The 27,308-nt window shown below is 54.0% G+C and overlaps 12 protein-coding genes across 12 annotated transcripts; 2 read left to right on the forward strand and 10 right to left on the reverse strand.

Moving 5' to 3' along the window:
* Positions 1–1,089: 1,089 nt before the first annotated feature.
* B0H18DRAFT_1117394 (uncharacterized protein) lies at positions 1,090–1,323 on the reverse strand (the record flags this gene model as incomplete). The annotated part of the gene is made up of 2 exons (XM_048033574.1): positions 1,090–1,180; positions 1,235–1,323. The coding sequence occupies 2 exons, from the start codon at positions 1,321–1,323 to the stop codon at positions 1,090–1,092; spliced, it is 180 nt and encodes a 59-aa protein (XP_047895338.1).
* A 403-nt stretch (positions 1,324–1,726) lies between these two features.
* On the reverse strand, positions 1,727–3,151 carry B0H18DRAFT_1117395 (cytochrome P450; the record flags this gene model as incomplete). Its single annotated transcript, XM_048033575.1, has 9 exons — positions 1,727–1,763; positions 1,818–1,984; positions 2,041–2,054; positions 2,106–2,223; positions 2,326–2,393; positions 2,443–2,594; positions 2,645–2,839; positions 2,914–3,046; positions 3,100–3,151. The coding sequence occupies 9 exons, from the start codon at positions 3,149–3,151 to the stop codon at positions 1,727–1,729; spliced, it is 936 nt and encodes a 311-aa protein (XP_047895339.1).
* An 882-nt stretch (positions 3,152–4,033) lies between these two features.
* Positions 4,034–5,076, reverse strand: B0H18DRAFT_207938 (cytochrome P450). Its single transcript, XM_048037123.1, has 7 exons — positions 4,889–5,076; positions 4,812–4,834; positions 4,679–4,760; positions 4,501–4,629; positions 4,304–4,447; positions 4,119–4,244; positions 4,034–4,069 (listed from the first exon to the last, which is right to left on the reverse strand). Exons 1-6 carry the CDS (start codon positions 5,020–5,022, stop codon positions 4,157–4,159), a joined length of 600 nt encoding a protein of 199 aa, XP_047895340.1. The 5' UTR covers positions 5,023–5,076; the 3' UTR covers positions 4,034–4,069; positions 4,119–4,156.
* Positions 5,077–7,544: 2,468 nt separating this feature from the next.
* B0H18DRAFT_207968 (cytochrome P450) lies at positions 7,545–9,363 on the reverse strand. Its single transcript, XM_048037124.1, has 12 exons — positions 9,339–9,363; positions 9,089–9,283; positions 8,883–9,031; positions 8,721–8,836; positions 8,548–8,665; positions 8,474–8,487; positions 8,257–8,423; positions 8,176–8,198; positions 8,043–8,124; positions 7,864–7,989; positions 7,676–7,812; positions 7,545–7,575 (listed from the first exon to the last, which is right to left on the reverse strand). The coding sequence occupies exons 2-11, from the start codon at positions 9,133–9,135 to the stop codon at positions 7,743–7,745; spliced, it is 912 nt and encodes a 303-aa protein (XP_047895341.1). The 5' UTR covers positions 9,136–9,283; positions 9,339–9,363; the 3' UTR covers positions 7,545–7,575; positions 7,676–7,742.
* On the reverse strand, positions 9,191–9,780 carry B0H18DRAFT_208019 (cytochrome P450). Its single transcript, XM_048037125.1, has 3 exons — positions 9,534–9,780; positions 9,339–9,470; positions 9,191–9,283 (listed from the first exon to the last, which is right to left on the reverse strand). Exons 1-3 carry the CDS (start codon positions 9,739–9,741, stop codon positions 9,258–9,260), a joined length of 366 nt encoding a protein of 121 aa, XP_047895342.1. The 5' UTR covers positions 9,742–9,780; the 3' UTR covers positions 9,191–9,257.
* Positions 9,781–10,270: 490 nt separating this feature from the next.
* Positions 10,271–13,743, reverse strand: B0H18DRAFT_1153077 (MFS general substrate transporter; the record flags this gene model as incomplete). The annotated part of the gene is made up of 14 exons (XM_048035742.1): positions 13,156–13,743; positions 12,359–12,467; positions 12,211–12,274; positions 12,136–12,162; positions 11,930–12,019; positions 11,691–11,872; positions 11,620–11,637; positions 11,493–11,565; positions 11,256–11,334; positions 11,155–11,198; positions 10,776–11,104; positions 10,575–10,719; positions 10,321–10,510; positions 10,271–10,294 (listed from the first exon to the last, which is right to left on the reverse strand). The coding sequence occupies exons 1-14, from the start codon at positions 13,252–13,254 to the stop codon at positions 10,271–10,273; spliced, it is 1,473 nt and encodes a 490-aa protein (XP_047895343.1). The 5' UTR covers positions 13,255–13,743.
* A 982-nt stretch (positions 13,744–14,725) lies between these two features.
* On the reverse strand, positions 14,726–16,083 carry B0H18DRAFT_208120 (Alpha/Beta hydrolase protein). Its single transcript, XM_048037126.1, has 6 exons — positions 16,064–16,083; positions 15,686–16,003; positions 15,499–15,635; positions 15,433–15,443; positions 14,843–15,372; positions 14,726–14,793 (listed from the first exon to the last, which is right to left on the reverse strand). The coding sequence occupies exons 2-6, from the start codon at positions 15,860–15,862 to the stop codon at positions 14,776–14,778; spliced, it is 873 nt and encodes a 290-aa protein (XP_047895344.1). The 5' UTR covers positions 15,863–16,003; positions 16,064–16,083; the 3' UTR covers positions 14,726–14,775.
* A 673-nt stretch (positions 16,084–16,756) lies between these two features.
* Positions 16,757–17,907, reverse strand: B0H18DRAFT_931124 (Alpha/Beta hydrolase protein). Its single transcript, XM_048041723.1, has 4 exons — positions 17,662–17,907; positions 17,467–17,603; positions 17,399–17,409; positions 16,757–17,349 (listed from the first exon to the last, which is right to left on the reverse strand). Exons 1-4 carry the CDS (start codon positions 17,878–17,880, stop codon positions 16,772–16,774), a joined length of 945 nt encoding a protein of 314 aa, XP_047895345.1. The 5' UTR covers positions 17,881–17,907; the 3' UTR covers positions 16,757–16,771.
* Positions 17,908–18,671: 764 nt separating this feature from the next.
* B0H18DRAFT_1117398 (uncharacterized protein) lies at positions 18,672–20,180 on the reverse strand (the record flags this gene model as incomplete). The annotated part of the gene is made up of 7 exons (XM_048033576.1): positions 18,672–18,846; positions 18,898–19,270; positions 19,322–19,497; positions 19,552–19,712; positions 19,764–19,804; positions 19,858–20,077; positions 20,142–20,180. The coding sequence occupies 7 exons, from the start codon at positions 20,178–20,180 to the stop codon at positions 18,672–18,674; spliced, it is 1,185 nt and encodes a 394-aa protein (XP_047895346.1).
* A 535-nt stretch (positions 20,181–20,715) lies between these two features.
* Positions 20,716–23,575, forward strand: B0H18DRAFT_996718 (uncharacterized protein). Its single transcript, XM_048045431.1, has 6 exons — positions 20,716–20,858; positions 20,951–21,595; positions 21,625–22,018; positions 22,069–22,191; positions 22,242–23,297; positions 23,355–23,575. Exons 2-6 carry the CDS (start codon positions 21,143–21,145, stop codon positions 23,525–23,527), a joined length of 2,199 nt encoding a protein of 732 aa, XP_047895347.1. The 5' UTR covers positions 20,716–20,858; positions 20,951–21,142; the 3' UTR covers positions 23,528–23,575.
* A 183-nt stretch (positions 23,576–23,758) lies between these two features.
* On the reverse strand, positions 23,759–24,670 carry B0H18DRAFT_208199 (uncharacterized protein). The gene has a single exon (XM_048037127.1). The coding sequence runs from the start codon at positions 24,597–24,599 to the stop codon at positions 23,814–23,816; it is 786 nt and encodes a 261-aa protein (XP_047895348.1). The 5' UTR covers positions 24,600–24,670; the 3' UTR covers positions 23,759–23,813.
* Positions 24,671–26,288: 1,618 nt separating this feature from the next.
* B0H18DRAFT_1117401 (uncharacterized protein) lies at positions 26,289–26,762 on the forward strand (the record flags this gene model as incomplete). The annotated part of the gene is made up of 1 exon (XM_048033577.1): positions 26,289–26,762. One exon carries the CDS (start codon positions 26,289–26,291, stop codon positions 26,760–26,762), a length of 474 nt encoding a protein of 157 aa, XP_047895349.1.
* Between the last annotated feature and the right edge of the window lie 546 nt (positions 26,763–27,308).

Genomic DNA, 27,308 nt, shown 5'->3' on the forward strand with positions numbered 1-27,308 from the left:
GTTCGCGTTAATCCCGTTTACGCGTGGGTGGAACGCGAATGAACGTCGCACGATGCGCGTCGCGGACGCGGTGTACCACGTGATCGTGAATTAGTAGGATAACACATCTCGCGATCATCCTTTTAGCTTTCCCTTTACCTCGCTGCTCTTTCTTGGTGTTTGGCTTCATCACTACTTAGTCCAGGCGGTGTGCTTGCGTTCTCGCTCATGGCAGTGCTCGCTACTACTTACGCGCTGCTCAGCCTGCTCGCACAAGCCTGCCTTACCTACGTGAGGACTCGAGTAGTAGAAGCCCTCGCAGCGCGATTGATGTCTCGCATTGTTCGCTCTGTTCCCCGATAGTGTCCACTGTCAACGCTCCTCGGATTCGGCTGGCTCTACTAAAATGTCAAAAAGGTGCTACAGCCTGAGGTAAGTTAGTCAAATCGCCTCCGGCTTTTTAAACTGACGAGACCTCCATATCCGTGATCAGAGGAACTTAACAGACACGGCGTCATCTCACAGACAAGGTCCCGGGGATTGTACGGGAAGCGTCAGACCGCTCCTCTACGGCTCATCTCACAATATCAGACTGTGGGAAGTGTCTTGGGCGGCGCACCTTCGCCCATACCCAGACGCGATGTTGCGTGAATCCGATCCGGGTCGGGTAGACTTGGATCGTAGGGCGAAAGACGTCGGGGCCATCGTAGACGTCTTCGCTGTGGGTCATGGACCTTGACGATGCCAGCCGTCGGTGATGCGCAAAGGTTTGGTTCTGGTAGCTGTGACCATGCAGATTGACGTTCACTCCGACATTTTCTGACTCGGACAGATCGAAGCCGTATTCGTCATATACTGCGAGGTGGGGTGAGATTCCTGTAAAAGCCGCCGTGGTTTGCTGCTGAAACTACGTCTGTCTGATGGATCAGCAACGGATCTCAGGTAGGTCAGCACCCTGCGACATTTAGCCGGTTGAATGGCTTCTTGAGTCAAGAGGCATAAGGGGACAACAGGCTAGGGGAACCGTCTACACCCACAGAGTACAGTCCAAGAAAAGTGATTCAATGCCGACACAGCTCGGGACATCAGTCATATGATATAGAAGGGCTGTCACTCCGGAACCCTCGCCAACGTCTCCGCGACAAGTGTCTTCGCTGCGGAAGAGCGCGGTGTGATGGCACAGGTGAATTCTTCAGCATGGCTAGCTCACAGTGAGTCCGACACCGTCTATACTATGCACATTTGAATGCCTCACCTGACGAAGTTGGGAGTAAAAGATACTTCTGGAGTAATCTCCCTCCCCTCTGCATCGCGCGCCTTACGGATGTCCAGCGTAGCCGCCATGTTTGCTATGGCCAGGAACAGCGTCGTGTCCGCGAAGAGGCGTCCGGGACAGCGCCTGTAATCGGTACGGACGCAAATAAATATTTCTATTCAGATGGATTTAAGAGGATTCACCTGCGCCCGTATCCAAGACAACATTGAATGGATCTAGCACTTCAGACTTCGGTTCAAGGAAACGCTCCGGACGGAAAGCAGCCGGATCACCCCAGATGCGCTCGTCACGACAGATCGACCTGGGAATGACGGTAAGTCGACTGAGGTTGCAATGTAGTGCACTTGCACTACCACACGTTCGCCACAACAGTTGAGCCTTTGGGTAAATGATAGCCTCCGTATTCATCGTCTTCGTCGAGATAATGCGGCAGTCCTGCGGTCTCGTGTAAGCCGGAGATTTACAGCAGACCTAGAAGCTCTTGCCGAGAATGACGGGCGCATGCCAGCTTGTCGCAGATTGATTAGAATTCATGAGGATTGCACAAATTGTGTACGCTCACCGATAAGTCTCCTTCAGGACGGCTTCGATGTAAGGGAGATGCGGCCTATCTTCCGAAGTCGGAAGTCTGTTCTTCCCGACAACACGATCCACTTCCTCCTGCGCTCTGTTGTATACCTCTGGATGGAGCACCATCGCTAAGAAGAAAGTGAGTAAAGCGGATTGCGTCTATTTGTCATAGTGCTAATCAGGAATGGCCCGAGGTCGTCAATGTGGATATGTACCGTATCTGTCGCAGCTAGTACAGCATTTGAGAGACCGCTTAGCTACATATCCATGGAGGACTCACCGCCATATATGTTCCCTGCCGCGTAGCGAATGAGGTTTTCGTCTTGGGTAAGCTGTCCCATCTTCTGCGCCTTCTCTACGAGGGCGGAAGTAAATGAAGGCGGTGCGTCTCCGGATACCTGTTTATCTTCGTCATATGATGTTTACGTTTATCCAGTATAGCTTGTGCATGCCATTTCATCTCGAACCATACTGTACGGTACGTGGTGAGCATCCCTTACGAGGGACCTCGCGTGCAGCGCTGCTCGCTTGAAGCCCGCTCCGGGTAGCCACGCGGGGACGTATTTCACTGCATTGTCCGGGTCAGTCGGTGTATCAACGCCCGTCATGGTACTCACAGATTGGAATTATGTCTACCAAGGCCCCGCCTGCTGCTCCCGTTGTGGTGGTGGTCGCCTCCATAGCATTGTCCATCAGTGTCACATACTCATCCTCCAGCGACGTGATGCGATGCCCATACACGGACTCGAGGACAAGACCTGCAAGGTACCTTGTCCAAATCGTTTCTTGAGCGGTGCCTACAGAGAAGACTGAGCGTACCTCTTGATGTGTAGAGCATAATCGTCGGGCGTCTCCATCAGGCCCAGCAAGAAGATGCACGTCTCCCTTTCTCCCAAGTCTTTGTACTTCTGCACTGACTTCTTGTCACCGAACGCACTCCATGTCCACCTGCGTTGTTTGCGGTGGCCTTCCGACCTATACGGCAATAACGCCGGAATGGGATCCCATCCGATTCTGGCACCCGAGACATGGTCATCATGACGAGCTTCACTCGACGCACGCTTCTGTGCTAAACATACGGAACTCACAGCTCTACCAGCATTGTCATTCGCGGTCGGTTCGAGTACTTCGCGCCCCGCTTCTCTAGCAGGTCCCGTGCGACCCTCTGCGAGTTGATGATGATTGTACGGTGGCCAAAGGACTCATTATACATCAGGTCACCTGTATATAATCTTCATATTAGGCCAATGGAAAGCTCTTGGTGTGAAACGTACCGTATTTCTTTGACCACGAAGCAAAGGTGTGCTCTAGGTGCTTCGATGGCATTTCAAGGATATTGCCTACGAGTGGGAGGCGCCGTGGGCCCGGCGGGAGACGACGGGCTTCTCTCGAGCGCCACGAATGAATGAGTATACGAGAATCCATAACAGGGTGACTGCGATCCAGATGTGCGAAAACAGATCCTGGGACATGATCGCGAGTCAATTGCGAGGGAGATGGGTAAGTGTGAGCTCGCCTTCATGCCCGGCGTCTTATAACTGGCAGCGCAGCTCAAAGCCCGACGAATGACGCTGAGGCGACTGAAATTTGACCAACGTGCCGAGCGGTGGCGCACCAAGTGCTAGAGAGAATCCATCACGCGGGACGTCTAAGGGCCATCTAAGGGCGCCATTACATATGTTGCAGTTTCTCGAGCAATCGAACTTCCTTTAGGTTACTGAGTTCAAGACCGCAGGCGAATTCAACAAGGATGACATGCCACTCCGAGACTGCGAAGCCAAGAAGTATGGCGTTATGACACGCGAAAGGCTCGAGGATAACTGAGAAGCACTGCTCGGCGTGCCTGACATAGCCCGTGTGACGACGTGGACTGACCTCATAAACGTCCTAGAAATGAAGCTCATCCCCGATATGCTGGAGTTTCTTGATCTCGGTTTACTGTAAGTCGTTCAATGTTGCCAGAAACATGGCCACAAAGGTACCCTGAGCATGACTTTACTTCAGATTTGCCATGACAAGTCGGCCCAGCTCACCTTTGTCCACGACCAGCGACGAGATTCGCCAGACTCGCTATCGTTGGTTTGGTGAATCCGGAGCGAAGCTTCTTTTCGGGCAAAAGGCGACAGGGAAGATAACATTCATCGGGGCCACGAGACTCATTGCCAATTGTAGATGACAATCTACGAGAGCCAGTACGTGTCCGTTCACAGGTCAGAGACGGATGCGTATCAATTATCAACGTGCCTGCAACTGCTTCGAAGTGAGCCATGAAATCTCAAACAGAGGCCCCTACAAACAGCCTTGCCAGCGCGCTGCTGGCAGTATCAATGTTCAGGATGACGATGCCACCATGTTTGCAACGAGACTGGCAGCCTCCGGAGAACGTGGCGTTATCGAGCATGCAAAGTCCCGAGGGTAACTTCCAAGGAGCGTTAGACAAATCATCCGATACGCAACCACGACTTATTCTCAACTCACCTGATAAACCCAGATAGGAAGCAAGCCTCTGGGGTGACATCCATTCCCATGTCGTCCCGCGCTTTGTTGATGTCGAGTGTGGCTATTATGTTCGACATCGCCAGGAACACGCTTGCCTCTGCGAATAGGCGTCCCGGGCATATTCTGTGGGATTTCAGTGTGGACAGTGCCTGTGAAAACTGCCGCTGGCAGCGCACCTTCGCCCGTGCCCGAACACGATGTTGCGCGGGTCCGATATCTCCGGGTCAGGTAGTCCTGGGTCGAGGAACCGTTCTGGGCGAAAGATGTCGGGATCGCCGTAGACATCCTCACTGCGGGACATAGACCTAGACGAGGGTCAGCGGTATGCCAGCGGCAGGGTGATTTCGACGGTACCAGAGATTGGCTATCACTCCGGTACCTCGGGGAAGGTCAAACCCTTGGTATTCGTCATCTTCCGTGAGGTGGTGCGGGATCCCTGCAGAGCCTCCGTGAGTTGCTGAAAGCACGCTTCTCTTGAATAGCTTACCGAGAGGAACAGGAGGATTCCAGCTGCAGGATAACGCTCCAGCGACTCTACTATGTCTCTTCAGTTCACGGACTCACCGATATACCTCCTTCACCACGCAGTCAATGTACGACAATGCATCCTTGTCCGCTAAGGTCGGAAGGCGATCCCTCCCAATTACTCGGTCGACTTCTGCCTGTGCCTTCTGGTATACATCCGGATGGAGGACCATGGCCAGTATGAACGTGAGCAAGGTTGTCTTTGCCTACGGTGATCCTCTCAGCATCCGTACAGCCGCATGATTGAGTCACTCACAGTGTCCGTCCCGGCTGTCCCGACATAGCGTTAGGCGGGTGTGTCACAACATGCTAACGAACAGTAATCATTGCTCACCGCCATAGAGTGCCCCAGCAGAGTTGAGTATATCTTCTTCCTCTTCTTCGAGCCGTCCCTTCTTCATTGCGTCTTCAATGAGCGCAGTGGCATAGGATGGCCTCGCAGAACCAGCTGCCTGAATGGGTCGTGAGACCGTCAGCTCACGCCCGCGAGCATATCTTCGATCACGCACGACGGCATCCCGAACCATAGCATATGGCTTGTATCTGGCGTCCCATATGATGCTTCTCGTGCTTAATGCATGCCGCTTCCAACCCATACCTGGCAGCCAGGCTGGCACGTATTCACTAAGCACGTGTCAACTTCTTGAGGCTCTGATGGTACACGAACTTACACAAAGGGAAGAAGTCCACAATCGTCCCGCCAGCGGGACCTGAGGAGACTGTGCCCTCCATAGCGCGGTCTATGAGCATAATATACTCGTCATCGAGGGAGGCGACCCGATGGCCATACACGCTCTCCATGATCAGCGCCGACATGTACCTGGACGAACGCGCTCAGTTTGTGGTGCATGGCACGATGTCGTGAGTGATCCTGACGCACCGCCTGATGTGCATTGCGAAGTTGTGCGGCGAGTGCATGAGGCCTGCGGCAAGAATGTACACCTCGCGCTGCTGTAGCGCCTCGAACTGCTGCACGGTTGTCTTGTCCCCGAAAGCATGCTGGATCCATCGGCGCTGTTTGCGCCAATGCTCACTCTCGTATGGCAGGAACGACACGTTTGGAGTCCAATCAAGACTGGGTGCACGACATCAGCACTGACTCCTACAATGCTACAGATCTGTACCCACAGTTCGCACATCATGACCAACCGTGGCCGGCTGGAATACTTACTCCCGCGCTTGTCCAGCAGGTCTCTCGCGATCTTCTGCGAGTTGATGATGAGGGTTGGGCGAGTGAAGAACCTCGCATACATCAGATCGCCTGCGAATCAACCCGTCAGAAGATGTAACCCCTCCAGCTTGAACATAAAGTAGCCGTACCGTATATTTTTGCCCACTCCGTGAAGGTACGCTCTTGATACTCCTCGGGACTTGGTGGATGTTACCTATGATTGGGAGAGGGTTCGGACCGGGCGGTAGTTTGAGGGTGTAACCTCGGGCAGGCCACCTGTTACGAGTCAATAGGTAGCCACCGCACACAAGAGAGTACCGAAAGCCCAAGTGATGGGCGAGGACACTGGTAGAGGATCCATGGTGTCGCAGCAGCAGATGATGGTTGGGCTTACTGAGAGTATTGCAGCGATGCAGGCCCGCTCTGTCATATATGTACCGTCTCTGAAAAACATGCGACACAGTAGCAAAAGCAGCGAATGAACCTTGTTGCCTTGAAGCAAGCGGGCTTCCTCCGTCGGAACCTACATTCACAGGCCACCTGGGCAGTACCAAAGCATCCGAGGCTTCACTGGCGGCTCATGTCATACAGTCCAGCATCATTTCAAAGGAGCCTTTGTGAGACCGGGCCACTGTGATTCGTGCCGTTCCATATCGCTGCGCTTCAGCCTCACCCAGTGACTGGCCAATACCCTGCCAGGTTTGTCATAGCTAGAAGTCAGACACTGGAACAGCGTCAGCTGAGGCATCATGGAGCACGGAGTCCTAAAGTGAATGCACACTACGAACTTGAGATTCGCCTCAAACTGTATCCTGTCGTGCGTTGAACGTCTCTCATGAACTGCCAACTTGGATGTCGCACTGATAAATGAAGAGCATGAGCATCGCTTTTCTGTGTATCTGCGGGTATTCAATCGTCACTCACCCTCATGGATGCGGTGGCATGATACATGGTACCGCTTGACGTGCTTCATAAGTCTTGTCGTGGAGACAAGGTGCATTCGCCGAGCCTTAGCTTACTCACATACTAGTGCCCGAAGCGCGTCTTCGCAGAAGTTGCAGCTGGACATCAGAAATAGAATCGACATCTCCGGAGGAATACAAAGCGTGAGAAGGGCGAGTGAGAGTTTGTAGTGTTTGCTGATTCATACGTCGTATTGGTGCAGCTCCCTGGACTAGAGCTCCAGGCTTCGTGTGGCTAGAAACTAGATCAATCAGCTGAAGGACGCACGGCAACACAGGAAATATTGGTCTCAGAGTCCACTGAGGATCGAGGAACGAGAAGGCAGGCACACAGAAATACCGTCGCTCTTCTCCCAGTGATAGTAGCTTTATTTGATTTCCCGTGTACGCGCGATATGCTCATGAACAAGACTGATTCATGAGCGAGCCTGTGTCTCTAACCAAACCACGAGGCTATAATGACACGTAGCTAACCTCGCAACACTGTACATGCAACTCTGTCAGATGCAAAGAAAGCCTGTGATGTCGTGACAGCACCTGATACGCCTGAAATCAGGTAAACGATGCGATGGCGTCCGCGACAAGGTTCGTTGCTTTTTCAGAGCGTGGAGTTATGGAACACGAGAATTTGCGAGGATGACTGAGAGCCGTCAGACAGTGTTACTAATGAACGATGAGACTGACTAACCTTACAAGCCCGGAACAAAGCGAGCCTCTGGTGTGATCTCTCTTCCTTGGGAATCGCGAGCCTTCTTGATGTCTAGAGTGGCATGATGTTCGAGATCGCTAGGAAGATGGCCGTGTCCGCGAAAACGCGACCTGGGCATATTCTGTGAACCATAAGTTCATGTCAAACTTGCAGTGATTACAAGGCAGCTCACCTTCGTCCATGCCCGAATACGATGTTGACTGGGTCTGCTATGTCTGTATCCTCATTGGGATGAAGGAATCGCTCGGGGCGGAAGACGTCCGGGTCACCATAAACCTCCTCGCTATGTGACATGGACCTTGGAGAGGGGAAGTGAGTTGTGCGCAAACGCCTATATGCATGTATGCATACCATAGGTTAGCAACGACCCCGGTATCACCCGGTATGTCGAAACCCTGATAGTCATCGTCTTCTGTCAAATAGTGTGGGATACCTATACCGATCGTCGATCAAAATTGAACGCATAATTAATTCAGCTACACACCTAGTGGAACTGGAGGATTCCAACTTCATGAGAGCACGTTTTCAGTCCCGCAACACCCGACCTGGATAGCAATATACGCACCGATACACCTCCTTCAAGACACATTGAACGTAAGGTAAATCATCCCGATCTGCGAGCGTTGGCAGACGGTCGCTTCCAATGACCCGGTCAACCTCATCTTGAGCTTTCTGATAAACGTCGGAATGAAGCACCATTGCCAATATGAATGTGAGCAGCGACGTTTTCGTCTGTCAAGGGGTCGAATCAGTCAACATCATCGTACCACCTCTGTCCTTACTGTATCTGTCCCGGCTGGATAAGGAACACGTTAGTTGCCAATTAATACCTCTCCGATAAAACACCAGAAGTCACCACCGTACAAGACGCTGCAACCGTTGATGATGTCAGCTTGTTCCTCCGGAAGGTTGCCTTGCTTCATTGCGTCCTCAATGAGCCCAGATATGATCGACGGCCTCGCGCACCCTGCGGCCTGACAGCGACGGTGAGCAGTCATGACATCAAATATGGACAGGGATTCTACTTACAACAGCATCTCGGGCCATGTGATACGGCCTCAGTCTTGCGTCCATAACAATGATTTTGGCATCTTCTGCTTTGCGCTTCCAACTCATACCCGGCAGCCACGTCGGTATGTGTTTCACTGCGGCACACGTCAGCTTGAGGGCCTGGTAAACGATCCGACTTACATATCGGAAAGAAGTCCACGACCGTACCGCCCGCAGGACTAAGTGCAGTTGTCAATTCCATGGCAAGATCCATGATATGGATATATGGATCGTCTGAAGACATGACCCTGTGGCCGTACACGCTGTCCATGATGAGTGCCGATATGTACCTGTTAGGCTTGAGCCTGAGCCACTTGGTCGTTGCACTGTAGTATCGAGATACACACCGCTTGACATGTTTGGCGAAGTCGTGCGGTTCGTGAATCAGGCCCATCAACAAGACATATGTCTCCCTCTGTTGCAGAGTCTCTAACTGCCGGACTGCCGCCTTGTCGCCAAAAGCATTTTGAATCCACCTGCGCTGCTTTCGACGATGCTCTGAGTGATATGGAAGGGTTACCACGTCCGGGTCCCAGCCCAATCTACGTGTAATCAATAATCGATCAGGATCAATGCAAAAGTGGTGCGGCCACTTACAGTTCACTAGCATGACCATCCGCGGCCGACTCGAATACTTGTTGCCCCTCTTGTCGAGCAGTTCTCTCGCTACCTTCAGCGAATTGATGATCAAGATCGGCCTGGTGAACATCTTGGTATACATGAGGTCTCCTAACAGCGCAGCCATATCGTCAGGGTATGCCTTTATGCTGTTCGATTGACAGTAGTACGTACCATATGTTTTGGACCAGCGTGCAAATGCTCGCTCTTGATACTCCGCCGGAACCTGGTGAACGTTGCCTATGATCGGAAGAGGCTTCGGACCAGGAGGTAGCCTGAGTCGACGGCCACGACCCAGCTGTCTGCCATGGAATACAAGATAGAACGCAGCACACAGCAAGGCAGCTCCAACCAAGACGTGGGGAGAAGACAGCTGGTACATGACGTGTCAGTACCAACAGACACGGACAGATGATTTAGTCGCACCCGGTATGTAGTGCTCGCTTTGCTGCTCTTATACTGGCCCAATCAGGTACGCAATGTCTACAGGCGACGGGAAGCGTCGTCAGATAATGACACTGGAGAAACGTTTGACAGCGTCCATGGACGTTCCTGCCGAGCTTGGTCCGCGCTCGGCTCCTCTAGGACGCCGTTCGCGATGCCCAGAAGCAAGACCAGTATCGCCGGAAGATACAGTCAGAATACAAATAGATGATACCGAAGTGGGTTTGTACAGCCCGCATAGCGGTATTCGGGAACCTAAGCACCTGTGTCAAGCGCTCTGGCTCGTAGAATGGAAAGGCTCGCTGTGAACTTGAATCGAGTTCACCAGGATCACCTAGCCGGCTGTCCGAGAAACGTTTCACGTAGCGGCGAACTTAATCGAAGAAAATCACAACACATATCTAAATTCGCGGTTCTGTATGTCCGTCAGATCCAGAAACTCCTGTTGGCAGTCGCACGAACACCGATCAGTCCGAGTTTTCGAACAGCGCCTAGCGAACGAGGAAAACGTAAGTACCTTATCTATCTTCTTGCGGACACGTTTTCCGCTCGCGTCGACGCCATCAATATACGCGTCGTTGTACGTGTCGTCCGGCGGCTCTAAATCACGTCGGTTGTTCTCGGAGGCCAGCACACGCCGTATGAGTAGCATAAGCGCAGGGCATGCCACGTAGCAGAGGCCGATGATAGTCCATGGTACATGGTTCCTGCGTGACCCGATGAGCCAGCGTGCGGGAAGACAGCCTCAATCTGAGCGCACCGAGGCCTTACTTCTCTTGCCACATGAATGGCCCCAGAGCGTTCCCAATGCAGTACGCAATCAACATGATGGCGTTGACTGTTACTCGTTTGGTGTGGCCCGCAGTTACGTTCGAGAGCCATGACAAGGACAGAACGAAACCGGTTGTTCCCACACCTGCATCGGTCACTCAATAAGCCTCGATCCAACACTTGACAATTTGCCAGCAATACCTGTCAACCACTGTGCGCACAGGAGCCCTATCCGATTGCTCCACGGCAGGACGTTGATGAGGAGCACGCCAATAATGTTGGGTATGAAATACATCGCGCCGACATACGCGCGTCCGTCCTTCAGCCGAGCGGCGAGGTGCACCCCCGTCCAGATGGTGGCAATCTCGATGACGCCGTCGACGCACCCGAGAAGGGTCGTCTGCAAGTACGTGAACCCGAACGAGGCGACGATGATCTGACCTTGGTTGGTGAGGCTGTTGGGGACGTTATTCAGCGCGGAGAAGAGCGCGAAGAGCCAGGTCTTCGGATCGCGCAGGGCTTCATGGACTCTGTTGAGAAGTGAGAGCGGATGATAGTTTGGCATGCAGACAAAACGCACTGCTCAATTTTGAAGTGTTTGTTCTCGACACCAGTTTGATTCTCCTGTAGAAGTGCATTAGCAACCCGGAGTCCCACAGAGGCAGCTTCCTTGTCACAGACCTTGAGACGTCGGATAGCTATGATACGTTCTTCCCGTGTGAGGAACCAAGCGGTAGTCGGCGAGTCCGGGAAGTATAACCTACGTACGGCCCATCAGTACTATGACAGTCGACTCTGCGAACAGTAAAGCTCACCAATAAGCGACCGCAGTGATCAGCGTCAAGCGCCGGTGATGCACATCAGCCTGACGGATCGGCATGAACGTCTGCACGCGTCATATCACGAGGATCGCGCTACCATTGCCATGGTTCGAACCCCTCGGTCTTGATATGTAAAGTTCCGAAGCTGATGAAGCCCGAAATGATTTGTGCTCCATAATGCGCATGAGCCAGACTCGCGCTCGGCGACAAAGTTCGGGACGTACCTGTACCATTCATGAGAACTAGGGACAGTTCGATCAGCTGAGCACGGCAGTGAAGACGAGACTCAACTTACACCAGTACCCGACGCGCAACGTTTGTTCATTACGGGTATAGAACATGGAACTGACGATCATGAAGCCGGCGGTAATAGATCCTTCGCACATGCCAAGAATGAAGCGAACGATGAAGAGGCCCGTGAAGTTCTTGCACGCGGCGTGTCCTAGCAACGCAAGCCCCCACACGAAGATGTTCAAACTGCAGAGACAAACGAAGTATGAGCAACAAACCGGATGATATCATGAACATGTCCACCTCATCCATCTACCCACAGGAAATCGTTGCAGAGCGAGGTTCTGTGGGTACTCGAAAATGAGATAGCTGACATAGAATATTGTTCCAAGCCTGATAAGATGTATGAGAGAGGACTCAGTTGAGGGGTTGAGGAATGACGTACATGTTGTATCTGAGAAGGAGACGGGATGAGAGAGACGTCTAGCGAGGGATTGATGAAGTCCCACTGGTTTGTCGTCAGGTGAGTAGCCTCCCTATGACAGATTTGTCAAACAAGCCGCTGAGTTGCTCAATGTACTGACCTGATTCCTAGAATTGCTGCACTACCGAGGGTGGTCTTATCCATGAATTGGATCCAATACAGCGCTGAGCATAGGACATGTGAGTACTATCGTTGGAGGTGCGACTCAGGGAACGCATATGTCGACACATCTCATTCCAGATACTCACTACACATCAGAGGCAGTATATGCCAGTCGATCTTGTTTCGAACTGCGTTAGCCTCTCCTTCAGACACCTCTGCGTCTTCTCCTGCGACAAGTTGCGCGCCGGTGTCCACCTCATCGTCCTCAAGTGAGCCGCTGGCTCTCGCCACGGCGTGTGCTTCATCGTCCTCAAGCTCGGCACGACTGCCCTGCTTTGCAAGTTGGGACAGAGGTTGATATTCTGGTCCATCCCTGCTCCTTCCAGAGCCAAACAGAGACGACACTATTCTCGAGCGTATCCATCGATTGGCCCACATTTGTGAGAGAGAATGTAGCAGCGCTGAGGCCAGTTCAAATCACAGGATCCGCTTGTACCAGAGCAAGAAATTCATAGAGAAGAGAGAATATTAGTTTGTACGGTCACGGTATCGGCGTTGCCAGCGTGTGTAAAGACCAAGTTTAGGCGCTTGACCCCGTGGCCCGATCGATCTTGCGCGCTCCGATAACCTCGGAGGAATCCTCCTCCGCCAATCCTCCGCAGAACTTCATTGAATCATTCCGTCGACGTTACTGACATACTTACTGTAGCGCTGTCGTCGTACTTAAAACCACAAGTTGGAAGCCTCAAAATGCGCAACGATGCAGGACAGGATCGAATATAACAGTACAACGGTATTCATTCAGTACATTCGCCGATGGTCGTGTATCAATGACTACATATGTGCTCCAGAATTTTGACTGGCGAGCAGTCACTCGGCTACATAGCTGGCTTCTGCATAAGACTCAGTATTTATTTATCTTGATATGCATGCCATCGCTCACCGTGACTTTGCGGACAAACTTCAACAGCTCCGTAACAATCTCGTCCTTATGCTCGATCCACGGTGTGTGGCTACCGCCCTCGACGGTATACACATCCATGTTCTGGAAGTGCTCTTCGCCTCGGCTACCACGATACTACCGTCGACAAGTTTGTCTTTAGACCCGCTCATCGCCAACAAAGGCAAGCCCTTCTCGCCCGCTTCGTAGAGCTTGGTGGGATCCTGCGTGCGTGTGAGGAGGTTCTGAGTCACCTGCGGCGACAGGAGGAACGCTTGGCCAAGCGACGACATCTTCAGGTTGAAGTCCATGCCGTCCGGGTCGTGGAATATCAGGTCGCCGAAGTCGACCTTCGATTGACGGTACAGAACCACATCGCTCGTATTCATGTGTCCTGGCAGGTACCCGCGCGCCTCCTGCCTGGCAACCTTGTTGAAGACCGGTCCTACATAGGGCACGCCAGCTACCCAGACGATCGCAGAAAACGTCTCGGTTGGAAGGTGCGTGTAGACGTCGCATGCTATCGTGGCTGAAACCACGGTCAGGACAGTCCGTCAGGCTTGCCAACGACCACCATACCTCCATAACTCCTGCGGGGAAGCCCATCAGTACGTCTTTTCAACCCGTTGAGTACTCAGCTCAACTCACCACCCGAACCAGATAGGCTGTTTCACCCCAAACTCCCGGGCGACCGCAGCGTAGTCAGCTGCAAACAACGACGAAACATACGCCTCCGGGTTTTCAGGTTTTCCGCTTCGCCCGTGCCCACGCAGGTCGTAGCGGATCTACAAGCATTGAGCATCCGAGATGTTCTGCTGTCTAACCTGCACTCACCAAGTAGACCTCTGCAAGAAGACGTTCGTCGCTGAACACATTGTCGAAGATAGCAGCCGACGAGTAAATGCCGTGCGCAAGGACGACGCCGGGCTTACTAGGGTCACCGACGGCCTCCGCATACACGGGCGTTCCATCACTGGACGTCAGCGTCTTAGCTACGCGTTGGTAAGTCATGTTGGTTGATGATGAGCGGGTGAACGCGTGCAGAGTGTAGCCTAGCTTAAATATCCCGGGAAAGCCGCTGAGATGTTTCAAGTATCCGCAGACTATACTTGATGCTTGAGTCGCGATGATCAACGGCCGCTAAACAGTGGGCGTGTGGAACACATGTTGTGACGACGACCACCGGGTGCGCTCTGAGTCGGTGAAGTCTTGGCCACGTTCTGCGTAGCTCCGTCGTCCATTCGGAGAGAGATTACGACAGTCTGCGGTCAGCCGAAGTGTGTTAGTCTGCGAAGCAGTCTACCGACTTGACAAACGCTCTTGACACGAAACATACCCGTCCATGATAACCGAACGGATGCATGTCCGAGTCGCCGGGCATCACGGGAATCGGGTCGTAGAGAGCGACATATACATAGCTTTGCCGTGATTGGTTTGCAACGGTCTCGCGTGGGGTTCACGGGCACTACATACTCGCCTGTTACATATGTAACATGTGTACCGCATATTTTCGCAACCTGCTGACAAGTCCACTCAACCAGCGTCAGATTCCAGACTGATGATGTCGCAGGGACAGGTCGCACTTACTCCTTCGGAAGCCACATATGTACCTAGTCCATGTTACTATAGTTTGCTTGACGTCTGCGCCTGGGGTCAGCACGAACAAAGTTATGATAGAGTCATCTCTCACTGTGACACGGCCAACGAATCGCAAGAGCTCACGCACGACCTCCTCCTGGTCCTCAAAGAAGGGCGCATGTCCTCCCCCTTTGACAACGTATACTTCCGCATTCGTACAATGTGGCTTCATCTTCTCCGCAACGTACTCCCCAAGCACCATCTTGTCCGCATCGCCATATAGCATTAGCACAGGTATGCCGCTGCGTACGACTTCCAGGAGCTTCGCTGGGTCTTGAGGCCGTGTGACGATGTTGCGCATCACCTGTGGGGTCTGCACGTATGCAGGCCCGAGCCACGTTAGGCGTAAGCGGTAGTCGACTCTGTCGATGTCCTTCCAGATTGCGTCGACGAAGGCTGCTTTGTCACGGAAGTACGAGGTGATGTCCGTCCCCACCATCTGACTCTGTATAAGTGCGATGGTAGGTGGAGTTATGGAGTCTGGGAACATGGGCGGGCCGATGTACGGGACTGCGCTGACGTAGACAATCCCTGCAAGGGTGTCTGCGCTGAGGTTGGCGTAAATATCTGCTGAGATTGTACCTGTCGAAGGTGCGAGCCTGTAAGCGTTAAGTTCGGTGGCATACAGCATGGGAAACATACCTCCGTAGCTCCTAGAGATGATCACACAATGAGCTCTCTATAGCGGTGACAAGGAATATTACACACCAAGCGACCAAGATTGGCTTGCTGAAGCCGAATTCTTGCATCACAGTGACGAAGTCGTCAGCATAGAGCGACGACTTGTACGCTTCCGGATCTTCGGGTTTACCGCTGCGTCCGTGTCCACGCAGATCATATCGTGCCTGTCAACTGGTCAAGAGGCCGGATTAGCGGGCCCAAGGATAATACTCACCATGCAGACTTCGCGAAGCATAGAACTGTCCCGGAATAGACCGTCGAACGCGAGGCAGGACATGTTCAGCCCGTGTACAAAGACGAGGCACGGCTTCTGAAGGTTACCGACGATTTCGGCATGAATGGTTGTCCCGTCGCTGGAATGCAAGGTCTTGACTATGGGCTCGAACGACATCCTAGCGATCTATGGGAGCACGGAAGGTCGAAGACGATGCGGAGGTTGTCGTCGATACCTTCGGATCGCACCGCTTTATACCAGCCATTGACATCGTCGGCAAGGAAGTCAATATATTCGCCGCATGGGCTGACAATATCCCTGAAGGCACGGAGTGATTAGGAGACTTCTACAAATGAAGCCCCGGCTGGTGGCACTAACTTTCTGCATCAGGCGAAGATGTTACGAAACCAACCTCTGCGTGCTCTTCTGGACTGTATGACGAGACGGCACAAGCACCCAGAACGACGGCGTCCTGCTCCGTTTTGGAATTCGGATTAGCGAAAGTATTGTGTATGCTTTCCGAGCCGGCGCATAGTGAAAGCCTTGCGCTATACAAATTCTCACGAAGATCTCGCTGTTGATCCACTAGGAGACACTGGGAGAGGACCGGGATGAACTGGGCGACACATAAGCCAGGACAAAGCTTACCGTGATGGCAGCATGTAGTACTTGGCGACTCGCAGCATGTCCGGATTCTATTATCCTTGACATGCGCTACCGGTTCAATTGGACAATTCTGGTGTCCGCGAGGTCCGAGGACAGAACCGTGGACTGATAAGGGTTCGTACGGAATATGTCATCACGCGGACAGTCCTCAGTAGTAATCTGAGACGTACCAGTTTGATCAAACGCACGCTTGAAAGCCTCATGAGACAAAGACAGCCCAGGAGAACGGTGCGGCCTGAAGAAACAATTGGCCTTTCGCCAGCACCGGCGCGCCGAAGGTACAATGTGTAGTACTCATGCAATTCGTTCCAGGACGGCCGTGAAACATGCCACATATGCAATAAGTCTGCCACCAATACGATACAGCACGTGGTGGACGCTTCCATTCAGCCATAACGTAATCTGGTGCTACTGTACGTGCTACAGATCATAATCAGAACCTGTGAAGTGGGACAGTTCGGATTCACGTACCACGACTCGTTTCACGAACTTCAGTAGCGACTCCACCACCTCATCAAGATACTCGAGCGGTAAAGCATGGCAGCCACCCTCGATCTCCCGGACTTCAAAGTCCTTGAAGTGCGGGCCTATCTCCTTCTCTACGACGGCCCCCTTGACCTGCGTGTCGGCGGTTCCATGTAGTAACAGCAGTGGAACGCCCTGCTGGCCCGCCTCGAAGAGCTTCGCGGGATCCTGCGGTCGCGTCGTGATAAGCTGCGCCACCTCCGGTGGATGCAACATTGCTTGCCCGATCATGGACGTCTTGAGTTTGAAGTCTAGTGCCGCGGGGTCATTCACTAGGGAGTCTACAAAGGCGATCTTGGTGCTAACGTGCAGAGCAACGTCGGTGGCGCTGACGAGCCCTGGAAGGAACCCGAGGATCACGGGAGTGCCGACGGCACCCATGATAGGTCCGACGTAGGGCAAGGGCGTCATCCATGCGATCCCCGCTAATGGGTTCGGGCTGATGTTTGCGCAGATATCGCAAGCAACCGTGGCTGAAGACGAGTTAACGGCAAGCAGACGCCGGATTGGTGTGTAGCTCACCTCCGTAGCTCCTGAATATCCATGTTCTACATCAGTTTGCATACGACCGTAGAAACAGATACACTAACCATCCGAGGAACACATGCTTCCCAATGTTAAACGCTTGCATTACCGCAGTGTAGTCATCCGCCCATACCGACGAGACATACGCCTCAGGATTGGTGGGTTTGCCACTACGGCCGTGCCCTCGTAGGTCATACCGAACCTAGCAACGTACGCAGTCAGATTGCCGTAAGAAAACCCTGGGAGTAAGTTAGACGAACCATGTAAACTTCGTTCAGCATGCGTTTGTCAAAGAAAACATCGTCGAAGGTAGCAGCAGAAAGCGCCATTCCATGTGCCATGATCAGTGCCGGCTTTGAGGGATCGCCAATAGCCTCTGCGTAAATCGGCATGCCATCACTAGATGCCACAACCTTCGAAATAGGCTTGAAAGACGTTGACATGTCGCTCAGGGAGGTTGTTGCAAAGGTTCGATGCATGTAGGGGGGGGGGGGCTGCCGGTCAACGCGAGAGCTGGTGTCAGTGAGGATCGAGAGACGTCTTCAGCATTTTATGTCTACATACAATGCACAGTTTTCGGGTCTCCGGGAGAGGGAAATGTCCGCTTCTGATGTACTGCTGTAGGCGATGTGACGACGCAAAATCTGTTTCCATCAGTTCGCTTGGCAATAGTAATCACCGACATGAGGATCCTGCTAGTCTCCTCTTATAGGCAGGCCCTTAAAAAGACCTCTTTGACGGAAGGGAGGACGGTCTTATGGATTCCGCGAACACGCAAGTCAATCAACAGCTGAAGTGGAACCAAGTACTGACATGTGTGAGACGCTGAGTCATACAGCGTACACGCAGCACGCTTGTCACTGCAATGCAGTGCAGTCAAGAGTCCGAGACAGAGTACACCACCGGCGAGATGGATCATGACAGAAACAAGCGTGCCCAACAAGGTACGAGGGGCTGTTTCCACTCGGGCGCTTATGTGTTGGGTTATTCCGCGTCGGCGTTCAGCATGGCGCAAATCAAGTTTACATGAGCCATCTCAGGCGACCATCCCTGTCACCATGAAAAGTATGCATGACACGAACGACGCCTCACGCAAAAGCGCAGTGAGGATGAATGAGGCAGGTTGCCAATCAGTCCCATGCGCAGATTCAACTGGAATCATACCTTACGGCCAGGTAAGTTGTAATGATCTTGACGGGCCCGCAGATACTCCAAGATTGAATACCTGAGGTTCCCCAAGTCGGAGCACGAGACGCCTAGGGACGTATACTCAGGCATGTGCATGAGTAGCGTAATACGTCGACGCAGGCCGGGCAGGCATCTCCGCTGCGGCATACAAGCTTTCCACCCACTGCATCTGCTTGATGGGCTCGTCGGGGGCCGACCACGTCTGCGGGGTACGCCCGCGCACCTTGTCCACGAAAGCCTCAAGCTGGTATCGATACCTACGATAGCTCATCAGCTGTATCTGCGGCGTAACTCACGCATGCACTCACGTCGACCACCACTCCTTTCCGGGTCCCTCCTTGAATTGATAGACCTTCTCGATACGTGCCTTCTTGCCGATCGGCTTGACGGTGATGCTATGATACACCGTGGGTAGCGCAAAGTTGAAGTAGTCGATCGTGCCGCCCTCGAGCTCGATGTAGACACTACCTTTGACCATGCGTGGCAGCAGGTGGAATGGGCCCCATCCGGGCATGCCGAAGTCGAAAAACACGTCCGCCTCCACGGAGGATTGCAGGACTAGGTGTGCGCTCATGGCGCGATCGATCCGTGCTGGATCACGCTCGTGTCCAATGGCGCTCGCGCTCTCCACCTTCGCAAGGTCGCTGGAGGAGAAGTACCGGACCGCAGAGAGAGGGTAGACTGCAGAAGCTGTTGAGCATTCGAGAATGGTCGACTATGCATATCACCGACCTCCCATGTCCATGGTAACACCGCCACCCAAGTCATACTCGAAACGCACATCATCCTCAAGGAACACTATCCCGTGCGGAATTTTGGGGAGCGCGAAATCGGCTTTGATGCTCTTGAGTTTGCCGAGTTCCCCACTATCAATCAGTTCTTTCACGCGCTGGGAAGCTGGATGGAAACTAAAAATAGAACTGTTAGCTCGATTGTAGCTTAGACAGCGGAGTCGCCCTTACGTCCAGTGAATAGCCTCGAGCAGCACGAGCCCTTTCTGCGTTGCGAGATCGATCATTTGCTGGGCCTCCGCACTTGTGTCTGCGATGGGTTTCTCTACGAGAACATGTTTCCCCGCATTGAGAGCTTTCACAGTCCACTCATAATGAAGGCTGTTCGGCAACTGTCAAAGTCGATGAATCCCCAGATCGTCACGTCAGAGATAGGAACATACCGGGTTGTATATTGCATCGACGTTTAGATCATCCAATAGCTCTAATAACCCAGTTCTAAAGGCGCAAGGCAGAACTGGGCTCATGAGCACTCACGTTGGTAACATTCGGTTCCGTAGTACACTGTTGGGATATTGTGTTTCTTGGCATATGCACTAGCCTTCACCTGGTCCCTAGATGCCACGGCAGTGACAATTACGTCGGCATGGCTAGCTGCTGGAACTATGAGAGCAGCTGGTGCAATTCTAGCCGCACCCAGTATCCCGAATCGCAACGCGTTTGGTTGTTTCGCGGGCACTTCCGGCGGGTTGTTAAGCTACACGAACCATTGATCGACACTGTGAGCAAACCACGATTGAGATGCCAATTGGTCGACATACCTTGCGCAAACGACTCAGCAGGCTCACAATTCCAGCCATGATGTCGACGCCGACGAGGAGCAGCTATGCAGGTGCATGACGGGTTGATCATGAGCGGTGTTTCTGGCTTTTATGGGCGCTGAGCGGACGGAAGTGTCTTAGTTTCCATATAGGTAATATGTAAGCCTGCTCGGTAACGAGTTAAATATCGAATTGGTTTCTTGCCCTTTTCTGGTAACGAATTGTGATTTCCGGCGCTCGGGGAGAATTTGCTGCCGTATATGGGCAAGAAATCGCGGTAACTCACTAAATGGAATCCCCTCCTCCTCCTCCACCTCGAACTCGTTACCGAACAGGCCGGAAATTGTGGTAACTCGCCTCGAACTCGTACCGAACCGCTACGTACTTGAGCGCTCGCCGCACAAATGCCGAACAGAAATCCGTAGCAGCGATTCCAGTACTAATCTTCCGAGTTGAACGTTGAACGGCTGACTCTTTCATATTATCATTGCAGCACCGTATTGGAGCATGGCTCCGTACTGGTCAGTAATTCTCTGGACTTGATCCTCGCTCAGCCGGAAGTGATCTGTCAAGTCGGCTCAAGTACCTTAGCGGTGTGCAAACCTCCATCGGTACGATATACAAGACAATTAGTCATCGCTACGGAAGTACAATACCTTCAGCTGTCTTGCTTGGCAGTGAATCGGGCTTCTTACTACAAGTCTCGTATCTTTCGTCGTAAGTCTTTCTCGTAGTCCTTTCCAAATTGGGCGCTTGCACATGCCGTTCTGATTCTGACCACGTACGGCAACGCGGGTATGCACAAGCAGGCGGCTTGAAGACTACATGGACGCGGAAATCATACAGGGGTTTCTGGATACGGATATGGGTGCACGGATGCTGGGCATCCGTTCATCCATGTCCGTCAGCCAGGGATGCAAAAGATATAAAAGGCGTTGGCTGGCCTGTTGTTGAACCATCTCTAGCGAACCGCTCCGTACACATTTGCTGCACTGTACGCCATGTCATCGTCTCTCCGCTCAAGTTCTCTTACCCCGGAGTCTGCCACCACGCCTCGAGCTGCTTCTGGCAAGCCTCGCTCGGCGTCGCTACCACCGGCGCGACTTCAAGAGCCCTCCCCGCTGCGCGGGATCCTCCGAGGCTCTACCTCGGACGCCAATCGCAGTACCGCCTCGCCGATTCGAGGAATTCTGAAGAAATCGTCGTTGCAAACTCAGAACTCTTCTCCTGCACCATCGTCGCTTGGTAAGGATCGGACCAAGCACCATGATGTGGTATCACAACGCGCCATCACCGAGCAACCTCGCCCTCAATCTGCATCACACCCGACAACCCACTCGCGCGCCCCAGATTCTGTGGTCAGGCCACGCCGTTCGTCGCTTGCGAACTCGGAGGAGGACCACGTCTTCCGAGCGTGCGACCAACCACCGACCTTCCCCAAACACCACAACAACGTACCAGGTCCAGCACTTTCTCGTCCGAGCCCAGCAGCGGTTGTGATGATTCCTCAGCTCGCTCCGGAACCGACGGCGGGCGCGCCCAGCGACCGCGCGCTAACTCCACGTCCGTGCGGAAACCAGCGCTGTCCTCGCAATCCCAGGCTCCTTCGCCGGGGAAGCGGGACGCTGTCGAGACATCCAAGCCTAGCGGAAGGAAGAGCAGCTCCATTCCCCGGCTTCCCTTCCAGATCGCCGACTATAAGGATGTTATGCACGACCTCGGCCACCTGCTGCATGGACGTCACGAGAGGCTGGCGGAGTTTCTCGACCTCGAAGTGTTCTACGAGCAGAAAGAATCCGAGCGCGAGGCACGAGAGCACTATTTGCGGCACAAGGATGATCCTCCTGAGGAGGAGAACCCTGAAAGAAAGCCTCCGAGTAGGTTTCCATGCCGATAATTGAGATAATCTCGTTCTGACCCTCTCTAGGAATCTACTACATGACCGTTCTCGAAATGATGGAGGTCTCGTCTACCACGATCGTCTTTAACGGTTACCAACACGATCTCCCTGCTGCCCTCTACGAATGTGTCGAGGAGCTTCACAGAACAGGTGAGGCAACTAATCCCGTGCACCAAGAGCTGTCTCTCACCCTCCCGCAGGTATCTATGACGACGAACTCTTCGGCGGCGAGCCTATCAAGCATAACATCGACAAGATGCGGCGCATTTTCGACCATGGCTACAAGCGCCCGGCAGGCGTGCGCATCGGCCCTCTAGCGAAATTCAGGACATCCGACATCTGCGGGCTGTTCGAGACAATTCTGGAGCATCTCCCAGAGCCGCTCATTCCCCGGGACCTCAACTACGGGCTCTGGAAGTGGTGCGTCAACCCGGTGCTCAAGCGCGAGTGGGACATTATATTCCCTCCGGTCATCAAGCGGTCACGAAAGACGCTCCGCGGCATCGTCCCGGAGATGGAGCACCAGATCATCGAGTCCCCGGACCTCACTCCCGAGGAACGGCGCGCCATCCGCGAAGAGTTCGACGCACCCATGGTCGAGATCGCGCAGAACGTCCTCCGCCTCCTGTCGGTCGAACACCTCTCGCTCCTCGTGTACCTCTTCGACTTCTTCAAGCAGGTGATAGCCCATCCCGGCAATTCCATCAGCACAGAAATCATCGGCGAGAAGTTCGGCTTCTACCTACTGGGCGGGACGAGCTACGCAGGCGGGCGCACGCTCACGGTGTGGTTGCTCGACCGCTGGGAGAGGATATCGAAGGGGCTGCTGGATATTACCCCGCCCGGCACGCGCCGCTTCGTCGAGAAGAAGCCAGATCTCGCACGCCGCCGCGCGGAGGAGGCGCACCGCCGCAAGTTCGCGCCCTCACCTCACCAGCCGTACCAAGAGGGACTTGATGCGCACTCCGACGAGGGCGAGGGCTCGTCAGCCGCGTTTAGTGACTCTGCGAGCACCTTTGTGAACAGCTCGAATGACGGGCTGGATGATGGGCAGTCGGCATCGGTCCTTGGCTATTACCTCGACGACTCGGAGGATGCTTCCATCGATGAGCACCCTCGCCGTCGGAACCCTCACCACAACAACCCTCGGCGTGGCGTTGACGAGGGCGCGCGCGCTCCGATGCCTAAGCCGCGCTCCCAATACAAGAACTATGATCAGAATGACGCTCGTCGGTCTCGCCGTTACGGTGATGGAGGTCAGTAATCGCGCATGTCATCTTGCCAGGACAGTGTTGACGGCATGTATTGCATAGATAATGCATTCGACGTATCAGAAGCCGCCCGGCGCATCGCCGAGTTCGAACGGGAGATTCAACAGAGCAGGTCGTTTCGGCGACTTCTGCCGCGCAGGGACCAGAAGCCATCGCGCAGGCGTGAGGCCATGACGCCCGATGAGGACGGTGACGATTATAGTCATTATTTCTAGTCTTTGTGTTGTCGTATCGGACTGTACTGTAGCACAGACGGCATACGGGACTCTGCTGTGACCATAGGAATAATGAACGAAACATACTTTTCCGAATGTACTGTAAAGCAGGATAAATTCCAATGAGACACAGCTGGTTTAATGTTCGTCGAATCACGTTCATTGGAATGTACATACAGTTGTGAATGTTAAGGATTTGTGTGGTCACAACATCCATGACAAGCGGAAGTCCAATGCATCAAATGTTATCAGAGACATCCACAAACCGATCCCATTGACAGCCAAATCATAATGTATGTACTACGTTACACTTTGCAGACGACACGGCGTAGAAACGCGCTCTACCGACGACGGGCTCAATCCAGGTCAAGCGAGTCGTAGAAGAATTCGCGGTCAAGAAGTTCTCTTGGAGTACTACCAGTGCCCTTCGGGCGGGAGCCGGTTCCGCGTCCCCCTGGGCGCACGCCAGGAGCATAGTGCACCTTCCCATCCGTTCCGATATACGCGCGCTCCTGCAGCTCCCTGGGCCGGCTGCCAGTGCCCTTCGGCCTTGAACCAGTCCCACGTCCGCCGCCTCGCACTCCCGGCGCATAGTGAACCTTCCCGTCGCTACCGAGGTAGGCACGGGAGAACAGCTCCTCGACGCCGTCAAGATCCCTGGGCCTCGCCCCATATCCCTTCGGCGGGCGGGCACCGGCTCCGTGGCCGCCGCCAAGGGTACCAGGTGCGTGGTGCACCTTACCATCCGCGCCGATGTAGGCGCGAGAGAACAGCTCCTCTGTCTCAAGCTCCCTGGTCTTCTTTTCCGACGAGCTGGGCTTGGGACCATGGTGAGGTCGAGGCTGATTCGTGCTAGGCGTAGAGCCGTCTCCTGCGCCTTTGCGGCGGGAGCCAGTACCGCGGTGGCCATTCCGGACGCCGGGGGCCCAGCGTACCTTCCCGTCGTTGTCGAGGTAGGCACGGGAGTATAGCTCTTCGCTGACCTCACGGCCGTAGAGCTCCCTGGGCCGGCTGCCAAGGCCCTTCGGCCTAGAACCAGTCCCATGTCCGCCGCCGCGAACGCCCGGCGCATAGTGCACCTTCCCGTCCGATCCAAGGTAGGCACGGGAGAGTAGTTCGACGTCTACGTCGCGCGCGTCGCTGCGGACAGCGCAGAAACATTAGTTCCAGGCAAGTCAAGACAACCATGGATGAAACTTACACCTCGGCGAATGACGCGAGTGCGGGGGCTGCGGAGGCCGTGGCCAGAGTCAAAGCGAGGACAGTGCTGAAGCGCATGGCTGGAAGTTGTCGTTGGTGATGAAGAGAAGGTACGTAGTACGGTCGTCAGATATCGAGGGTGAGAGATGGAAGTGGAGGTCGTAAAGAAATCAAGCAAGGCTGACGATCACAACGTAGATCAGCATGCCTGCCTGTTCACGAGTGAAATAACGACAACTCACCAACCGGTGCCGCTGCTTTCGTGTGCTCAGAAAAGAAAAGGCGGGGAGAGCTGGGGAGACTATGCGGACAGTGAGCATCTTTATACAAACCACGGCGGTCAGGAGACGCTGGACTTACCGGCAAGGGTGACACTGACAGGGCCTGACAGGGCCCATCTGTGGCGGGACGTCAGCGACGTACGCTGTCAATGTCATGGTCGTAACCTTGGCAAATCCGCATACTGTAATCGTATGTAAGAATCCTGGAAACCTCATTAATCAGCGACATCACACCGTCTCGTACTGACAGGCCGTGCACAAGCTGTGCGTCTTTCGCTACTTATGGTATTATACTTTACCACACACCCATGCTAAACCACAAAGTTCCCCCGGGAGGGCTCGTCGTCGTCAAAGACAGCGAGTCCTGCGCAGACCTTCTCGTGGTCCGGGGGGTTAGTAGTCCTTCTGGACGAAGCTAACTTGCGCTGAAAAATGTCCAGGGCATTACTGCCCCGAGACAGGCGAGACCGACCGAAAGGCGGTCCGCCATGGGTCACCCCATTCCCCTCACGGGGACCTCGAGAACCATCCCACAGGAGGATTCTACGAGTAGTCGCAAGACAGACGGCGCAAGCTGTACGTAGGAACCCTACAGACTGCAGACACTCGATGTGCACCATAACTCGGCGAACCCAGTGCCCATCCCTCAGCGGGCGCCAAAAACCCCATAAGACGCTAGCCACGAGCGCCCAATGGCGAGCACGACACAGACAAAGGAATCTAAGGTTTGAAGCCACCGGCTACAACTGTACAGCTCGACACACAGTAGCACGCAGTAGATAACCCGTGACACAGGAAACATCAAAAGAAAACCAAATACATAACGTGACGACCAGACCGGGCGCGCCACCGCCACGTGACCTCACATGAACACGAAACGCCAGCGCGCAAGAATAGTCCTTCGCCGCAGGCCATATGTCGAAGAGCCATGAATCTCCCATAACTTGACAATAAAATTCAGGCCGCCACCTGAACATAAACGCCCTTCAGACATGAAATAGACCAGTGATAAGCGCCTGAAAGAAACGTAAGATGCAGGAAGAGACGCTCACAGCACGTTAATAGACCGGTCAACCTGGGACGACAGCAAAAGCACCCTGCAACAACGCCCCAGCCCCCAGCGACGAACCATGCCAGAAAGCCACCCTGGCAAGGGAGGAAAGTCGAAGACCAGGCGCAAACAGACAACGAAAGCGGCGCCCCCAATTCCCCTTCCTCGCCTTCACCTACCAAGTCAAGCAGATACGATCACCGACGTTAACGTTCTCCCCATACCCACCATGGAAGAGAGAGTTGGGCTGACCTGGATCATCGACACCCGCCCAAAACGCCAGCTAGGCACCTCTGCCCTAATCCGGCTGCATACCAACACCCAGGGATCGGGCACAGGACGACTGGCCCAAATAGTAACCCTGAGAAAGCACTGGGCGACCTTTTCCATAATAGGAAGCCAGACCACGTGCAACCTCCGCGTCCCGATCCCATGGGCCCAGCTTGATGCACTCCAGAGCCACGCACACACGACACACTACACATCCCTCCCCGCACTACCACGCCCCCACCACAGCTTCCTACACCTCCCACCCTTCCTCAGCGACTCTGAAAACCCGTACGAATTCGAAGTCTGGGACGACGGAGAGGAGGAGAGCGCCCAACTTAGCCTCACGCGCATCACCAACGCACTAAGGCACACCAGAAACCGCGCCCGGAAATCCGCCGCCGCCACTGAACCGAGCAACGGCGTAACGGCGTAACAAGCAACGAGAACACGAGGAGACAAACTGAACACCGTGATGCCCGGCAGGAGGAGGATAGATGAACGGCTCGAACGGTGACAACGGCGACCACCAGCCGCGATTTAGACAGTTGACCTAGCACGGTAGACATCAATCCCCACTCCCAACCCAATAGCCACACCACACCACTCCTCATCCCTGACCGCTACCCGAGAGACCGAATAGAGCGCAGGAGAAATACGCCACGGCATCAGCATCGAGAGGGCAGTGCTAGAGACGAAATACATGCGAGTACGTTATGCCTCGATATATGGATCCTTATGCCAAAACCGCCCCTAGAAACACGCAGCAAGCTGCCCAACGCGCTCCGCAGCTGACAGCGCGACGCGTAAAGAAGCACACCCGCACACAGACGCCGGAAGCTAAGCCGAAACGGCCGTACCAACACCCAAACTAAGAGTCGCGACTACCGAAACGGCCCCCTGGGTCGCACGACAAACCGCTGGTCGCGCCATCACTGGCGGCCCAACAAGGCCCGATGCCAACCTGACTGGCAGCCATCCA

The sequence above is a fragment of the Fomitopsis serialis genome, assembly GCF_022376445.1.
Source record: "Fomitopsis serialis strain Sig1Antser10 chromosome Unknown B0H18scaffold_20, whole genome shotgun sequence".
Lineage (NCBI taxonomy): Eukaryota > Fungi > Basidiomycota > Agaricomycetes > Polyporales > Fomitopsidaceae > Fomitopsis > Fomitopsis serialis.